The following is a 16,521-nucleotide window of genomic DNA, read 5'->3' on the forward strand; positions in this document are numbered from 1 at the left end:
TAGTCTCACTTTTTAAAAAAGATTTATTTATTAATTTGAAAGAGTTACACACAGAGAGAAAGAGAGGCAGAGTGTGTGTGTGTGTGAGAGAGAGAGAGAGAGAGAGAGAGAAGTCTTCCATCCACTGGTTCACTCCTTAATTGGCCGCAACGGCCGGAGCTGCATCGATCCGAAGCCAGGAGCCTCCTCCGGGTCTCCCAGCAGGGCCTGAAAGACCTGGGCCATCCTCCACCGCTTTCCCAGGCCATAGCAGAGAGCCAGATCGGAAGCAGAGCAGCCAGGACTCGAGCTGGCACCTGCATAGGATGCCAGCACTACAGGCAGCAGCCTCACCCACTACACCACAGCGCCGGCCCCTAGTCTCACTTCTTACAAGGCTCCCCCTCTTCCTTGCCTGCACTTGCCACACTCTCACCACAAGGCCCTCTCACTTTCTGCTCTCACCACCTGGAAAGTCCTTTTCTCTCCATCCTCTTATTCTTCCAGGCCTTTTGAGTCTTCCTAAGCCCTTTCAGGTGTTGGCTTAGGCACTCATTCCTCTACGAAGCCTGCCCAGCCCCCTCCCCAGCCCTGTGCAGATGGCTGTTCCCTGGGCCCCCAGAACACCCTGTGCTTTCCTTCTCAGAGCAGGTCATCAGTTTGAGAAGGAGTCCTGTGTCTCATTCACTACTCTGTCCCAAGCTCTTAGCACTTTTTTGGACACATCGCGTTTGTTCAATGTATGTGGAATGGGGCCAGCGTTGTGGCGCCAATTGGGTTAAGCTGTGGCTTACAACTTCAGCATTCCATATGAGTACCTGTTTGGAGTCCTAGCTGCTCAATTTCCCATCCAGCTCCCTGCTAATGTGCCTAGGAAAGCAGCAGAAGATGGCCCAAGTACTTGGGCCACTGCCACCCACGTGTGAAACTCAGATGGAGTTTCTGGCTCCTGACTTCAGCCTGGCCCAGCCCCACCCCGCACACACACTCTCCTGAGTAGGGCTTTGTTTGGCAGAAAAGAGGCACAGAGGGGCTCTTCTTTCTTAATAGGTGGGGCAGGCTGGGAATGAAGCCAATGGCCAGGCCAGCCTTGGTGGAAGCCCTGGGGTGGAGAAGGCTGCAAGAGGAGGAGGGTACCTGGGTACAGAGGATCTGTGATGGAGAGGAAGTCATATGTAAGGAAAGGGGCTTCAAGAAGGAGGTGTGAGGGTGTGAGAGGCCAACCTCCTACTCTGCAGCTCTGCCTTAGCCCAGAGGACCTTGGAAAACTTCTGAGTTACAGGATGAAGCTGGTGGTTACTATGTCACACAAAAATCTCTTCCTCTCCCCTCCCCTCCCTTCTCTGTAGCTGTGCCTTTCAAATAAATAAAACGAATCATTTCAAAACCCCGAAAAAACAAATGCTGAAGGAACCACAGATTGATTGGTCAGCAGTCCGCACCTCCCCTCAACCTGCTTCCCTTCAGAGGGGCCCAGCCACCCGCTTCCAAACCCAAACCTCTTCAACACTAAAAGCTGCTCAGTGAGCACAGAATCTGATTGAACAGAAGTGTGTGGGCTGACTACCTGGTCACTGTGAGAACTTTCTGTGCCTGCCCTGCGAGTGCTTCTGCCCTTGAGTTCATGAGCCTCTCACCCACTGTGGGCTTAGCGAAGGTGTGGGCATCCTTCGTCATCGGTAAAATGGCACATCAGCCCCACTTTGTCGGGTCATCATCGTGGAGTCTCAACATGGAAGTGATGTAAATTGCAAAGGCCTGCTTGGGGGCACTTAATGATGATCAGACACAGACAACGTGGTGCTCTTGGGCTCAACTCTTCCCGTAACCCCATGCAGACAATGCTCTCCTGTTTGTCCAGCATTATCTCTAGCAATCAGGTTACAATTGATTGACAGTCTCACTTCCTTTCTGTTTGGCAGATTCCCAGCCTGCAGCAGCATGCTGGTCACCATAGAGACCTGAGAAGCACTCTTGTTCCACTGGTATCATATTTACAAACCAACCCTCAAAGTGGATTACTTTGCAGAGGGCTGACCTCATCTATTCAATGTTGATTGTATTAGTTCCAATTTCAGAATGTGACATTTTCCAACTTGGTCTCCTTAGGCATAAGCAAAAACTATGGATTTTTGGTTTTTTTGTTTGCAGAAGAAGAGAGGAAGTACAAAGTGTGCTTGGGGAACAGTGAGGAAATCAGACAGAGGGGAGGGTTTGAGGGGAACTGCGGGCTACACCTCTCATTCGTTTGTTCCATTTGTTCAGCAACCACGGTGTGCTAGGGAGTGGGCTAGGTTCTGGGATAGAGTGATGATCAATATCAGCCTTAGAGCCCTCATATTCTCTAGGGAGGAAGACAGACAATTAAATAGATACTTTTAACTCTGCCTGTCCAAAAAAAAAAAAAAAAAATAGATACTTTTAATACAGTGTGGCAAATTCTAGGATAGGAGAACAGGAGAACAATGTGGACAGGCCTCTCACCTTCCCAGAGGCAACAACTTATCAGCAGAGATCTAAAGAATGGGTGAGAGTCAGCCGGAAAATGAGTCATGGGAGAGGACAAGCACAGGGAGCAGAGTGAAAAAAAAAAAAATGTTCCTGGGAGAAAAAGTAGCATCCAAAGAATCTGCAAGGAGGAGGGAACAGAGGGAATTTGAGGGCCTGAAAGAAAATCAGGGCCTATTGGAATAGAAGCACCACGAGGAAGGAAAAGCGCAGCTTCTGTTTAGGACACAGTGAGCTTAAGGTATCTGGGGCTCCTCCAGGAAATGTCCAAGTGGCAGGTGAATGTGTGGATCTGATGTTCGCGAAGTCGTGAGAGTGAACAGGGACTTGGGGACTGGCTGCTACTGTGCTGTCCTTCTGTGGAGGAAACAGCTTAGGACCACACTAGGGAAGGCTTGCAAGGACAGTCCAAGGAGCCTGGACTTGATTTTACAGCCAGTGTGTTTGACCAAGAGGTTTTGAAGGGAAAGTAACAGTTGAAGCTGAGCTCTAGGGACCAGGCAGGTTGGGAGCAGAGGAAGTAGCCCAAGCCAGAGACGCCAAGGGGATGAACAAGGAGGCCCATGGGAGGGAAACTAATGCAGCACCCTCAACAGTACCAAGGCAGCCAGCCTTCTGGGTCTACTAACAAGACATACGGTGGTGTGCTGGAACTGGCTCATATACCAGCTCATAAGAGGCAATTATTAAATTTTCAGGAATATTTTGAGCCACTTGTTAAAAATTAAAAAATGTATCAATATTAAAAACATTTAAATGTTTAATATATATAAACTTACAATAATATTAAATACAAAGCTAATAAACACAAAAACCTCATCACTTTTTAAAAAGATTTATTTATTCATTTATTTGAAGGTCAGAGTTACACATAGAGAGGAGAGGCGGGGGGGGTGGGGGGTGGTGTATGTCTTTCTTCCTATAGTTCACTGCCCAGTTGGCCACAACAGCTGGAGCTGGGCCGATCCGAAGCCAGGAGCCAGGAGCTTCTTCCGGGTCTCCCACGTGGGTGCAGGGGCCCAAGGGCTTGGATCATCTTCTACTGCTTTAGGCCACAGCAGAGAGCTAGATTGGAAGTGGAACAGCCGGGACTTGAACTGGCGCCCATATGGGATGCCAGCACTGCAGGCGGCAGCTTTATCTGCTACGCCACAGTGCCGGCCCCACTCATCACTTTCTAATTATTTCCCTACATTTTATTAGCATCTGTATTCTCATGTTTATTTATGCTGCTTGTATCTGTACTATAGAAATGCTAAGAGCGTGCTGTGTGTGGGCGAGCACTGTGGTGTAGCACATACAGCTGCAGCTTGCAGTGCTGGCATCCCATATGGGTGCCGGTTCAAGTCCTAGCTGCTTCGCTTCCAATCCAGCTCCCTGTTAATGAGCCTGGAAAAGCAGTAAGTAGAAGATGGCTCAAATGTTTGTGCCCCTGCACCTGCGTGGGAGACCCAGAAGGTCCAGGCTCCCAGCACAGACCGGTTTAGCTGTGGCCATTGCAGTCATTTGAGGAGTGAACCAGCAGATGGAAGACCTCTGTTTTTTTCTCTCTGCCTCTGAATCGCTGTAACTCTGCTTCCCCAATAATTTTTTTTTTAAAGTGTGCTATGTGCAGCTCTTCCAGACACCTTGCTCAGTGATATTCTGGTAGTTTGAAATCAGCCATGAAAATTGGCCAACACTACAAATCAAGACTTGGCCCATTGCTCTGTTGATTGTTAAGGAAGTGATGAAGAACATGTTAAAAATGCAGTTTAGAGAGCCAGTGCTGTGGTGTGGCAGGTGGAGCTGCTGCCTGCAGTGCTGGCATCCCATATGGGTGCCGGTTCGGGTCCTGGCTGCTCCACTTCTGATCCAGCTCTCTGTTGCAGCCTGGGAAAGCGGTGGAAGATGGCCCAGGTCCTTGGGCCCCTGCACCCGCATGGGAGACCCAGAGGAGGCTCCCGGCTTCGGGACAGCGCAGCTCCGGCCGTTGCAGTTAACTGGGGAGTGGACTAGTGGATGGAAGACCTCTCTCTGCCTCTCCTTCACTCTCTGTGTAATTCTTTCAAACAAGCAAATAAATCTTTAAAAAAAAATGCAGTTTAGGGCTCCTGATTCCAGCTTCCTGCTATGTGGACCCTGGAAGGCAGTGATGACAGCTCAGGAAACTAGGTTCCTGTCTCCCATAGGGAAGACTTGGATTGAGTTCCCAGCTTGGGGCTTTGGCTTGGCCCAACCCTGGCCATCGCTGGTATAGGGGAGTGTACCAGTGAACGGAACTCTCTGGCTCTCTGCTTCTCAAAAAATTTCTTAAAGCAGATTAAGAGGTGGGTGTCTAGTGCAGTGGTTAACATATCACTTGGGGGGCCGGCGCCACGGCTCACTAGGCTAATCCTCCGCCTTGCGGCGCCAGCACACCGGGTTCTAGTCCCGGTCGGGGCGCCGGATTCTGTCCCGGTTGCCCCTCTTCCAGGCCAGCTCTCTGCTGTGGCCAGGGAGTACAGTGGAGGACGGCCCAAGTACTTGGGCCCTGCACCCCATGGGAGACCAGGAGAAGCACCTGGCTCCTGCCATCGGATCAGCGCGGTGGGCCGGCCGCAGCGCGCCGCCCGCGGCGGCCATTGGAGGGTGAACCAACAGCAAAGGAAGACCTTTCTCTCTGTCTCTCTCACTGTCCACTCTGCCTGTCAAAAAATAAAAATAAATATCACTTGGGATGCTTACATCCCATGTTGGAGTGCCTGGGTTTGGGTCCTGGCTCCATTTCCTATTCCAGTTTTCTGTTAACATGTACCCTAAGGTCAATGGCTCAAGCATGTGTCCCTGCCACCCAGGTGGGAGACCCAGATTGAGTTCTAGGCTCCTGACTTTCGCCCGGCCGGTCCTGGCTGTTTCAAGTACTTGGAGAGTGAACTAGCAGAGGGAAGGTTTCTTTGTCTTTCAAATAAATATAAAGAACATTTAATGCAGATTAAACTTGGGAGTCTGTTGCCATTAAAGCCATCACATCACAAACAGTATAAAAATACTCTTGAGTATTCAGCAGAGGTCACTCATGTCACTAAAAGTGAAGTTTTTGATTTTTTTATTTTTTTGACAGGCAGAGTAAACAGTGAGAGACAGAGAGAAAGGTCTTCCTTTTGCCGTTGGTTCACCCTCCAATGGCCGCCATGCCGCGGCTGGCACACCACGCTGATCTGAAGCCGAGAGCCAGGTGCTTCTCCTGGTCTCCCATGGGGTGCAGGGCCCAAGCACTTGGGCCATCCTTCACTGCCTTCCCGGGCCACAGCAGAGAGCTGGCCTGGAAGAGGGGCAACCGGGACAGAATCTGGTGCCCCGACCAGGACTAGAACCCGGTGTGCCAGTGCCGCAGGTGGAGGATTAGCCTAGTGAGCCGAGGCGCAGGTGAAGTTCTGACGTATACACCTTTGTTGTTTCACTTTTGTCTTGCATTAATATAAACAAAAATATCAACCAACACTCCTGCCAGAACACTCCTTTGTTGATTGCAACCATAACTATAGGTTGGCTGGATACAAGAGTTTGGCAAAAGTTAATACAAGAATTCTGCGAGAATCGGCTGGCTATACCGAGTTCACTATTATCTGTAAGTTGTTACACATCCTTTAGATCAGTAAAACTTACAACAAGCTCATGTTCATACTTACACGTTCTCCCCCAGAGACCCAGTAAGCTAAACATTTTCCAGCACACCACTGATTACACATGTTCACCATTGTTAGAAAAGCTAAGAAAAGTGTGAGCTGTACCCTTTGGAAAACCCTGGGAATGAATGGAAAGGATGTTGACTCTTGGGAACATTTTTAATAGTCTGTTGTCTCTTGGGAATATTCCTTTTTTTAAGATATTGAGAGGTAGACTTACCTCTCAGATAAAATTTTTTAATTTGACAGACAAAAGTCTTCCTCCCATTGGTTCACTCTCTAAATGGCCACAACGGCCGGAGATGTGCCAATCTGAAGCCAGAAGCGTCTTCCTGGTCTCCCATGCAGCTACAGGGGCCCAAGGACCCAGGCCATCCTCTACTGCTATCCCAGGCCACAGTAGAGAGCTGGACTGGAAGAGGGACAACCGGGACTAGAACCAGCACCCATATGGGATGCCTGCGCTGCAGGCCCAGGAGTAACCTAGTGTGCCACAGCGCCAGCCCCTGAAATAAGATCTTAAAAAAACCTGCTGTGCCAACTCAGCTCAGGACTACAGCCAAACACAACACTCATGCAGTTGTAGGAGACAGCCTGTCTACCCACTACCATCTGAGAAACTGCTGCATGTCAAGAACCAACCCTGGGACTTGTTTTCTACTTGCTTCTGATCCTTTCAATTTTGAAAAAAAAAAAAAAAATTATTTCTATTATTTGTTCAGGTAAAAGGGTGCTGAGCAGGTAGGGCCCTACAACCATGTTGCTGGCTAGAGGCCTTCCAGCCTCACCTGTCCCCTCAAAGGCACCATCTTTTGACCTGACCTCTCAACAATACTGGTTACCTGCATGCCAGCCTCTCAGCTAGTCACAGGCATTGAGCATCCCCTTGATCCTGTTTAGGGAATGGCCCCGGGAGCCCCATTCTCAAGCCCTGGACAAGCATACTTTAGTCAGCAATGGGAAACGCAGAAAAGCCCCGTAGTGCCAAATCTGGACCTAGGGGACCCCTGGGCATCCCAAGAAGTAGCCTAACCCTCTGTGGCACATAACCACTTCAGTGAACTGTACACGGCAGATTGATCTTATAGGGTAGCTAAGTTTCCAGTTCTCTCCAGTCCTTGGTTAGCTGCCATTCCACTCTCAAGTCTGGTATGTTCTACCCCCTTACTGCCTCTGCCCAACCTGTAACATTTGGTAAGATCCAGACTGATGGCCTAAGCCCACCTGACTCAAACACTTTCCGTGTCAAAATAGCAGGAAACTCAAGTTTTAAAAAACAGAGCCGGCGCCGTGGCTCAATAGGCTAATCCTCCACCTTGCGGCGCCGGCACACCGGGTTCTAGTCCCGGTTGGGGCGCCGGATTCTGTCCCGGTTGCCCCTCTTCCAGGCCAGCTCTCTGCTATGGCCAGGGAGTGCAGTGGAGGATGGCCCAGGTGCTTGGGCCCTGCACCCCATGGGAGACCAGGAAAAGCACCTGGCTCCTGGCAGGATCAGCGCGGTGCGCCGGCTGCAGCGGCGGCCATTGGAGGGTGAACCAGCGGCAAAAGGAAGACCTTTCTCTCTCTGTCTCTCTCTCACTGTCCACTCTGCCTGTCAAAAAAAAAAAAAAAAAAAAAAAAAAAAAAAAAAAAAACAGACACACAAGAGGCAATCAATTCCACTGAATTGTCTTTAATAAGTACAAAGACTTCTCTAACATGTCACAAGGAGAGCATTTCACCCACTGCTCTGTTTGGCAGCCAGTCTCTTGTCTCTCTCTTCAGCAATGGTGAGGCGGATCCCCTTTCCTCGAGGAAGAGAAATCCATGGTTTGTTGCCCTGGAAGAGAAAACAAGGAGTTTCAAATCTGCCATCCATCAATTCCATTAGTAGCATGGCATCTGTCATCTCATTTCACAGAACCAAAATCAAAGAATGTGCCAGTCAGTCATAAGATTCAGGCTTTTATCAGAAACAGCTTGGATTACTGGGGCCAATCTATTAAATGTGCTGCCCAGAGGGAGATGCAAATAACACCCTTAGAAGTGTATTCTGGGGGGTGGCCTTGTGGCATAGTAGGTAAAGCTGCTGCCTGCAGTGCCAGCATCCTATATGGGGGCTGGTTCAAGTTCAGGCTGCTCTACTTCCAATCCAGCTCTGCTATGGCCTGGGAAAGCAGTGGAGGATGGCCCAAGTCTTTGGGCCCCTACACCTGCATGGGAGACCCGGAAAAAGCTCCTGGCTCTGGATAAGCACAGCTCCAGCCATTGGGGAGTGAACCAGCAGATGGAAGACCGCCCCCCCACCTCTCGTATCTCTGTGTAACTGACCTTAAATAAATTAAATCTTTTAAAAAAATTGATTTTGTTCCCCACTCCCCACTGAAAAAGCCCAGCCCTCTGTGACCCCTATTCCTTAAAAGTCTCCATGCTAGGTAGGTTCAGCTGAGTCAACCAGGAGCCCAGGTGCTACACTCCCAACTGCCTCTGCATTTACATTTCCCCAGAAACCAGAGGAAAAAAATCCACTTACCTTGCCAATAACGAAAATGTTGGAGAGCCGAGTGGCAAAGCTGTTGCCATTCGCATCTTTCACATGAACCACATCAAAAGAGCCAGGATGTCTCTCCCTGTTGGTGATCACACCAATTCTTCCCAGATTGGCACCTCCAGTCACCATGCACAAGTTACCTAGGCAAAAGGAAATCTGCTTCAAACAAGGAACTCAATGTTAAGTTTCTGTTCCCCCAGTTGGTTTTACTCCTATGGCTGTCATCGAACTTAGGTTTCTCAGGCTCTCTTTTTGCATCTGCCTTGTGAGGGCCTTTGTGTCAATTTCTTACCACCTCTTGCCTGGACTACTGTTCCTCCAAAGCACAATTCTCCACCAGTGTCACTGACAGATTTCAAGGAATGATGGCAGCAGCATTACCAAGGACTACATCACAACCAAGGTGGTTCACTTTGTGGTCAGGCTTTCCTGCCCAGGCTTCAAGCCATTTCCACTCAGAGGGGAGCTTCTGAGACATGAAAAATATGTGCTTTTTATCTGATCTCATCTCAGCCGCCCAGAGTATTCTAAGTATTTGGGCCTCTGAAAGCAAAGGTGGTATAAACCTGGGGGATAGAGCAGACTTAAAAAAAAACAAAAAAACAAAAAAACAAAAAACCAGGTAGTACAAAGGACACTTACCAGTATCAAACTTGATGAAATCAGTAATCTTGCCAGTCTCGAGATCAATCTGAATGGTGTCATTCACCTTGATGAGGGGATCAGGATAGCGAATGGTACGAGCATCATGGGTCACCAGATGAGGGATTCCTTTTGTGCCCACGAAGATCTTTCTCACTTTGCACAACTTGTACTGGAGACACACAAGGGCAAGCCACATTTAGTCCAGCTCACACATGCACTATGCTCTAGTCATTGGCTTTATTTTTTTTTTTTTTGGACAGAGTGGACAGTGAGAGAGACAGAAAGAAAGGTCTTCCTTTTCCGTTGGTTCACCCCCAATGGCCGCTACAGCCAGCACACTGCGCTGATCCAAGGCCAGGAGCCAGGTGTTTCTCCTGGTCCCCCATGCGGGTGCAGGGCCCAAGGACTTGGGCCATCCTCCACTGCACTCCCGGGGCACAGCAGAGAGTTGGCCTGGAAGAGGGGCAACCGGGACAGAATCCGGTGCCCCGACCGGGACTAGAACCTGGTGTGCCGGGGCCGCTAGGTAGAGGATTAGCTTAGTGAGCCGCGGTGCCGGCCTAGTCATTGGCTTTAAAATGCAGCTGGCAGCTTAAGACAACAATCCTACACAGGACTCAAGTTCCCCAAACTGCTGCAGAGTTAACTGTGGCCCCGACTTTTCTTTCCACCCATCACAATGTCACACACTATAGCCTGGTCTCCCTAACATTTTCCTCCCAGCACTGACATGACCTAAGTGCTAAAAGTCCAAGGCATCGAACGGCCCCACATCTGGCCTAACAGGGACACTAAAACTCCTGAGCTGATCTAATGACCACCACCACTGTCCTCCAATATAATCCTACTCTTTCCTCGGGCTCTCCTAAATCTCAAGGGCACTGGCAATTTTTTTCCTCTGACTCATTGCATCCTTTCCAAACCGGTCTCTTATCTTAATGGTTCCTTCTACATCACAACTCAGTTTGGTCTTACAAATAGCAGCTGTATTGTCTGTTTATCTAATCAGCAAATACCTCACAAACTATTTTCATTTTGGTTTTTCAAATATCCTTAAAGTAAATCAAATCACCACATATTACACTGGACATGCCCTCCAGCCTGCACAAGTAGGAGCATCATCCAATCGAATTAACCTTCATTTACAGCCAATAATCCCAGAAGCCCTAAACTTTTGTGAAAACCATTTGCAGCAAACCAGATTTAAAAAGGATCAAAGACTAATCTTCTTTGAGTTATCTCAAACTAGTGCCTCAAGTTTATCAGTCTCCTCCATCAACAGCTTTACTTCCCCAAGGTAAAGTTAGAGCTACAAAGGACGTGGCAAAAGGCCAACAGGACTGCACCAGCCTGTTTTTCTGGTCCCCTACCCTTGAAGGACCCAAGGAGTTGCTAGAAATCACTCTTTGTCTCTAAAAAGCTAATCGGAAACTTGCAATTCAGCTGGAATTCATGCTTATCAAAGAAAAACAATGTTAAGGAAGTTAATCTCAAATGGGAGCTAATTTTCAAATATCCAGCAACACACTGCAACAGCTACCAGCAAGATTTTTAACAGCATGACTCAAATCTGCACACGCAACAGAACCATAATATATCTCCAGCCATGGAAGTGTTAACTTAGAACCAAATAATTTAACAGGCTGAAGACCCAGCCTGCTCGCAACACTCACCTTGGCTTCCTCAGGTGTAATGCGATGAACAGCAAAGCGACCCTTGGTATCATAGATCAGACGGAAATTCTCCCCAGTCTTGTCAATGCTGATGACATCTGATATCAAACAGTAACCAAGGTTACTATAGTGACCCCCAACTACTCCATGCTGAGGGGGAGCCCCCACAAGACACCCCAATTGCTTATCATCTCAAAACACCAATAAGGATTTGGTATTGGTATTTTGAAAGTGACACAATTTGTGACCAAACAGTACTGATGCAAAAACTATTTATAGTACTCCCAAATCCCTACTTCCTCAGATCGAACTGCAAAAGAACACTGCCCCAACCTAACCCGCACACATCACTTTGTGTAGGCTTCCAGGCAAGCCTTCAAATTTCTGTCACAGGAAACCAGAAAAGCCCCCCACCATTCAATACAGCCAACATTTTGGAGATGGAGATAAATAATCAAAGGGAGCCAGGGTCAAGTGCCTACTACCAACCACTTACCCATAAAACCAGCAGGGTAGGTTATATCAGTTCGGACTTTGCCATCAATCTTAATGAACCGCTGCATGCAAATTTTCTTTACTTCGTCCCCTGTCAGTGCATACTTAAGCCTGTTCCTTAAGAAGATGATGAGAGGGAGACATTCTCTCAGCTTGTGGGGACCAGTGGATGGCCGAGGAGCCTGTAAAATTGCAAACGATGGTTTTTACGTTGGGAGTTACTGAAGCACCAAAACCCACCAACCCGCCCGAGCTCACTCCACTTCATACACAGACTAGTGTGGCCATGTGGAATAAAGCAAGCACAGAAATATTCAAGAGTGAGGTGGGATAACGCTAGAAAATAAAGGCCCTTCAAACCCCAGAATAGATACCTACCCTCTGCTCCCCGGAAAACTCGGGGGGTGGGGGGGGAGGGCAATCAGGGACACCCCACACATAACATGAAACGTGTCCCCTAGATACTTACAAACACACCGGTCAACTTATCCAGCATCCAATGCTTTGGAGCTGCTACTCGCTTCAGATGCTTCTTGGGACCACGAGCCTGAAAGAGAAGTTCGGATCCCAGTGCTGTTACATATGCTCTCATCAGTAACAGTTCCTATCACCCACACTGGTCATTAACTGCAAGCAGCCTTCTCATTGCGGAGAAGGTTTACTGAGCACTCTGCGAACTATCTTCTTGTTACTGCCTAAGTGTGTTTATAGAGGTTGGTTACCTTGCATTGCCACCAGGCAGATGAAAAGGTTAGGAATCGAGGCAGACAGCTGCAGCACGCCGAGAGAAAGGGCCTAGAACCCCTTCTATGCGTCTATCCGTTTACCACCTGGTAGTTTTCACAATTAGCACCAACTTGGTTTTAGCGTGTTCAACACCAATCTAACCGCAAGACAACCACGTGTGCCGATTCTTCCTCGGACACTAAAGCCAATGGTTAACATCAGGTCTTGCTTACAAAAACGGAAGGAAATTTTTTTAATGCTGCGTGCAGAGTCTCACGTAAAGTCAGGCTGTACCAAAAAGGACTAAGAAAAAAACCCTTCCCCGTCCAGCAGACACAGCTCCCCACCCTACCCCGGGCTCGCCGCCTACGCCCCAGCCCAAAAAGAAAGCTGCTTCTCCCGGCGTCGGAGGATGCGTGGCCTGACCAAAGACCGAGGCCTTCCAGCCCCAACCCTGGGCCGGCTTTCGCCCTCGTCCTCGAGACCATCCCAGCCAGCTCAGGAGGCCACACTCTTTTAATCTCTACCAGGCCACTCACTACAGGAGCCCCGAGGCCCCGGAGAGCCCCGACCCAGAGAGGATGGAAACCGATGCATCCCAGGAGCTCGAGAAGCCCAACCTTACCATGGCTGCGCTACGAACGGAAAGAGGGCTGCTTTCTTCCGGTAGGCGAAGAAATTAGGCTCGGAGGCTGCGCGCGCCGGAGCCTCGGAAGCCCCGCCCACTACAGCCCTTTTCTTGCGAGCCTCGGCTCCATCTTGCCACCTACTGGTGGGAGGTCAGAGGTCCTGAGCTGGGAAACTGCGGCCGAGAGACAGCAATTCGTCCCTCCCCTTTTCCCGCCCTCGCTCCTCCCACGTTCTCTGAGAACCTCTAGTGTGCTTGAATCTGTGCTAGGTGCCGGGGGTACAAGGATGGGCTAGATGAAATTCCTGCCTTCAAGGAGAATGAAGCCACTTTAAGTCCCACGTACAGATGATTATATAACCAATATAATACTTTTCAAGAAGTATTTACTATGATTTCTTAAACTTATTTTGTCTGTCCTTTGTTCCAGGTTCCCTTGAGCCCACCAGCCTACACATACTAAGAGCTTGGAAGAGGCAGCATTTTACCCCTCTTGCTTTCCTACCCTGCCACCCAGCTCCTGCTTCCTGTACAAATGTATTTGGCACAGAGTCTCAGGGAAGAGAGGGGACACAAGAGACCATTTGGCTATTTAACTAAAATATAGACCCGGGGGCAGGCATTTCGCCTAGCCATTGAAGTGCCCACATCCTATATCATAGTTCCTGGGTTCGAGTCCTGGCTTCAGCTCCTGGAGTCTGGCTCCACTTCGGATTCCAACTTCCTGCTAATGGTACCCTGGGAGACAGTAGGCGATCGGTTCAAGTAGCTGAGTCCCTGCCACCCACGTGGGAGCCAGAGTTCCTGGCTCCAGGCTTCCCTCTGGCCCAAACCCAGCATTGTGGGCATTTGGGGAGTGAATCAGTAGATGGGTGATCAGTCTGTCTCTGTTTCTCTACCTTTCAGGTGAATAAAATCATTTCATATATAAGGTCACATACAATATACATATATGTGTGTGTATACATATATATATATTTATTCCCTGCTTTGAAGCTGCCCTTGGCTCTCCATTTCCTGCCCTGAGGAAGCAGGTCTGAGCATTACTTGTCTCCTCCCAAGTCCTCCCAGCCAGTCACCTGTCACCTCTGACACAAGGAAGTCCATTGTTCTCTCTACCCATCCCAAACCTCAATGACAGAGCCACTCCAAGCCATTACTGCTACTAGGAAGCTGCTTTTTTCAAGACGGCCTGTGGATTCCTCAGCCTCCAACTGCTGTGACCAGCCCAACCCCCTTCCCAGGCACCTCCCAATCCCACTCCTCAGCCTTGGAAATACGTACAGCTTGAGTCTCTGGTTCTGCGAGCTCCTGGTCCCCTCTGGCAGTGTAAATCTGTCACTCTTCCTGTCTCAGGATCCTTTGTTCAGATGTGGTGACAGCACTTAGCACACTGGGTAGCAATGACTAATTGACTTGTCTGCCCTCCGCTAGACTGAGCATCTCCAGGATGGAGCATGCCCTAATTCATCTGGGCAGACCCCTTGCCATCTAAGAGAGAGCTCAGCTCTCTGTCCAGTGCATGGTAAATACTTGTTGAATGAATAAATTGAGTGCATCCCTCTCATTGTGCCGAGCCCTACTGTATATCCCTGAGAGCCTCCAGCCTGTGTCTGAATCCCTCCCACCATGGATCAAGTTCCTACCTCAGGAAGTTCGGTTTTCCAGGTCTCTGTCTCTGCCCCCACTTCACTCCTGAGCAGCATGCAGAGAGTATAAACTAAGAGGGCAGGGACTCCTCTTTCTCTAAAACTAGGGCATGGCCCATAGTGAAACACGCTATGATGATTATTGGAAAGGAGCCATTAATTAGATGTGGGGTGTAGAGAGAGAGGGAAGGTGATGAGATAATGGAAGGATTGGTTCTGAGGTTTCCAGTCTGGGGCCACTGGGAAGAGGGCGGTGCAGCTAACAGAAATGATGGAGTAGTTGGTTTGGGACTGAGGGCTGATCATGGGATTTCCAGGATAGGAGAAATGGCTGGTAAAGTGGCAGGTCTCACTTAATCAAGATCACACAGCCCGAAAAGGGAGTTGGGGTAGGGTGGGGGCTGGTCTCTTTCCTCCCAGGTCAGTGGTTTGCTTTTTTTTTTTTTTTTTTTTTTTTTACCGCAGCTTGTCAAAGGACTTGAGGGAATCAAAGCACCTTTTTGAGCATATATATTTCTCTCTCTCAATTTGTATTTATGCGCAAATGACATTCTAACAACAATAAAGGGAATTTGGAAAGAGCTAAGTAAATTGCAAACAGTACCTCCCCAAACACCCTAAACACATCATCTGTATTCATTTGTTCCTGTTCCTGTTCTCATTCTGATCGGTTTGTGTGCATGCATACTTTTACATAATTTTAGTCCTAGCATACAGGCCATTTTGTATTCTGTTTTCATTATATTAGAAACACTTTCAGAGTTTCTACATAATCTTCATAATTACTATTTTAACAGCCGCATCATATTCCATTAAGTGGATGTCCCATAATTAATAAAAGTCCTCTATTGTTGGACATTTCGTTTTCTGCACTTTTTCTTTATTATGAATGTTGCTGTAGTAGACAGCTTCCTTCATTTAGCTTTTTGCCTTCAACTGAATGGTTTTCTTAGAATAAACCCATTCCTTCAACCAACATTTATTAAGTGCCTACTCATAGAGTGTCAAGCTCTATATTATGAACTGGGGATGCAGAGATGATGAAGATCTACTTCTTTGTCTCCAGGAACTCACATTATAATGGGAGAGGCAGGCTGGGCAGATGGGAAAGCTAGGAGAACCTCATAAGAGGAAAGATGAGGACAAAGTGGGTTGGAATGAATAGGGCTGCTAAGTCTTCGGGATCTTGGACTTTAGCCTATAGGTAGACAACAGGGAGCCATTAAAAGATGTTAAGGAGGCCGGCGCCGTGGCTCACTAGGCTAATCCTCCGCCTAGCGGCGCCGGCACACCGGGTTCTAGTCCCAGTTGGGGCGCCGGATTCTGTCCCGGTTGCCCCTCTTCCAGGCCAGCTCTCTGCTGTGGCCAGGGAGTGCAGTGGAGGATGGCCCAGGTGCTTGGGCCCTGCACCCCATGGGAGACCAGGAAAAGCACCTGGCTCCTGGCTCCTGCCATCGGATCAGTGCGGTGCGCCGGCCGCAGCGCGCCGGCCGCGGCGGCCATTGGAGGGTGAACCAACGGCAAAGGAAGACCTTTCTCTCTGTCTCTCTCTCTCACTGTCCACTCTGCCTGTCAAAAAAAAAAAAAAAAAAAAAAAAAAAAGATGTTAAGGAGGACAGGATCAGTGCATTGTGCTTTGAAAGATAACTCTGCTGCCTGTAGAATGATTTCACGGAAGTGTGAGCAGCTTGGAGGGGATGGGTCAGGACCACTTCAACAATCCAAGCAAGAAACAGGAGGAGGAGATCCACATCTGTGATCATGAAATTGGGGAGGAGGGTGCAGATTCAAAAGACACTGCGGGTGGAATATTGGCAAGATCTGACTGGGAAATGGTGAATGTGTAAGTGTGAAGGACCGGGAGGTGATTAGGATAACACCCAGGCTTCCAGCCTGGGGACTCCCTGGCGCACTTATTGGATCAAGAAGGAGGCAGGGGGCTGGCGCTGCAGTGTAGTGGGTAAAGCTGCCGCCTGCAGTGCCAGCATCCCATATGGGCGCCGGTTCGTGCCCTGGCTGCTCCACTTCTGATCCAGCTCTC

The 16,521-nt window shown here is 48.9% G+C and overlaps 1 protein-coding gene across 1 annotated transcript; it reads right to left on the minus strand.

The window, feature by feature from the left end:
• Nucleotides 1-7,790: 7,790 nt before the first annotated feature.
• On the minus strand, nucleotides 7,791-12,927 carry RPS4X (ribosomal protein S4 X-linked). Its single transcript, XM_002720107.5, has 7 exons — nucleotides 12,829-12,927; nucleotides 11,947-12,024; nucleotides 11,479-11,659; nucleotides 10,983-11,080; nucleotides 9,307-9,478; nucleotides 8,647-8,804; nucleotides 7,791-7,953 (listed from the first exon to the last, which is right to left on the minus strand). Exons 1-7 carry the CDS (start codon nucleotides 12,829-12,831, stop codon nucleotides 7,852-7,854), a joined length of 792 nt encoding a protein of 263 aa, XP_002720153.1. The 5' UTR covers nucleotides 12,832-12,927; the 3' UTR covers nucleotides 7,791-7,851.
• Between the last annotated feature and the right edge of the window lie 3,594 nt (nucleotides 12,928-16,521).

Source organism: Oryctolagus cuniculus, chromosome X (assembly GCF_964237555.1).
Source record: "Oryctolagus cuniculus chromosome X, mOryCun1.1, whole genome shotgun sequence".
NCBI classification, from domain to species: domain Eukaryota; kingdom Metazoa; phylum Chordata; class Mammalia; order Lagomorpha; family Leporidae; genus Oryctolagus; species Oryctolagus cuniculus.

What these genes read in the sequence shown, in the direction of transcription:
- RPS4X (XM_002720107.5), bottom strand. An exon ending in CTACCCTGCTGGTTTTATGG is followed by an intron (nt 11,081 to 11,478) that starts GTAAGTGGTTGG and finishes GTTTGATATCAG; the next exon opens with ATGTCATCAGCATTGACAAG. An exon ending in ACATTTTCGTTATTGGCAAG is followed by an intron (nt 7,954 to 8,646) that starts GTAAGTGGATTT and finishes TTTCTCTTCCAG; the next exon opens with GGCAACAAACCATGGATTTC.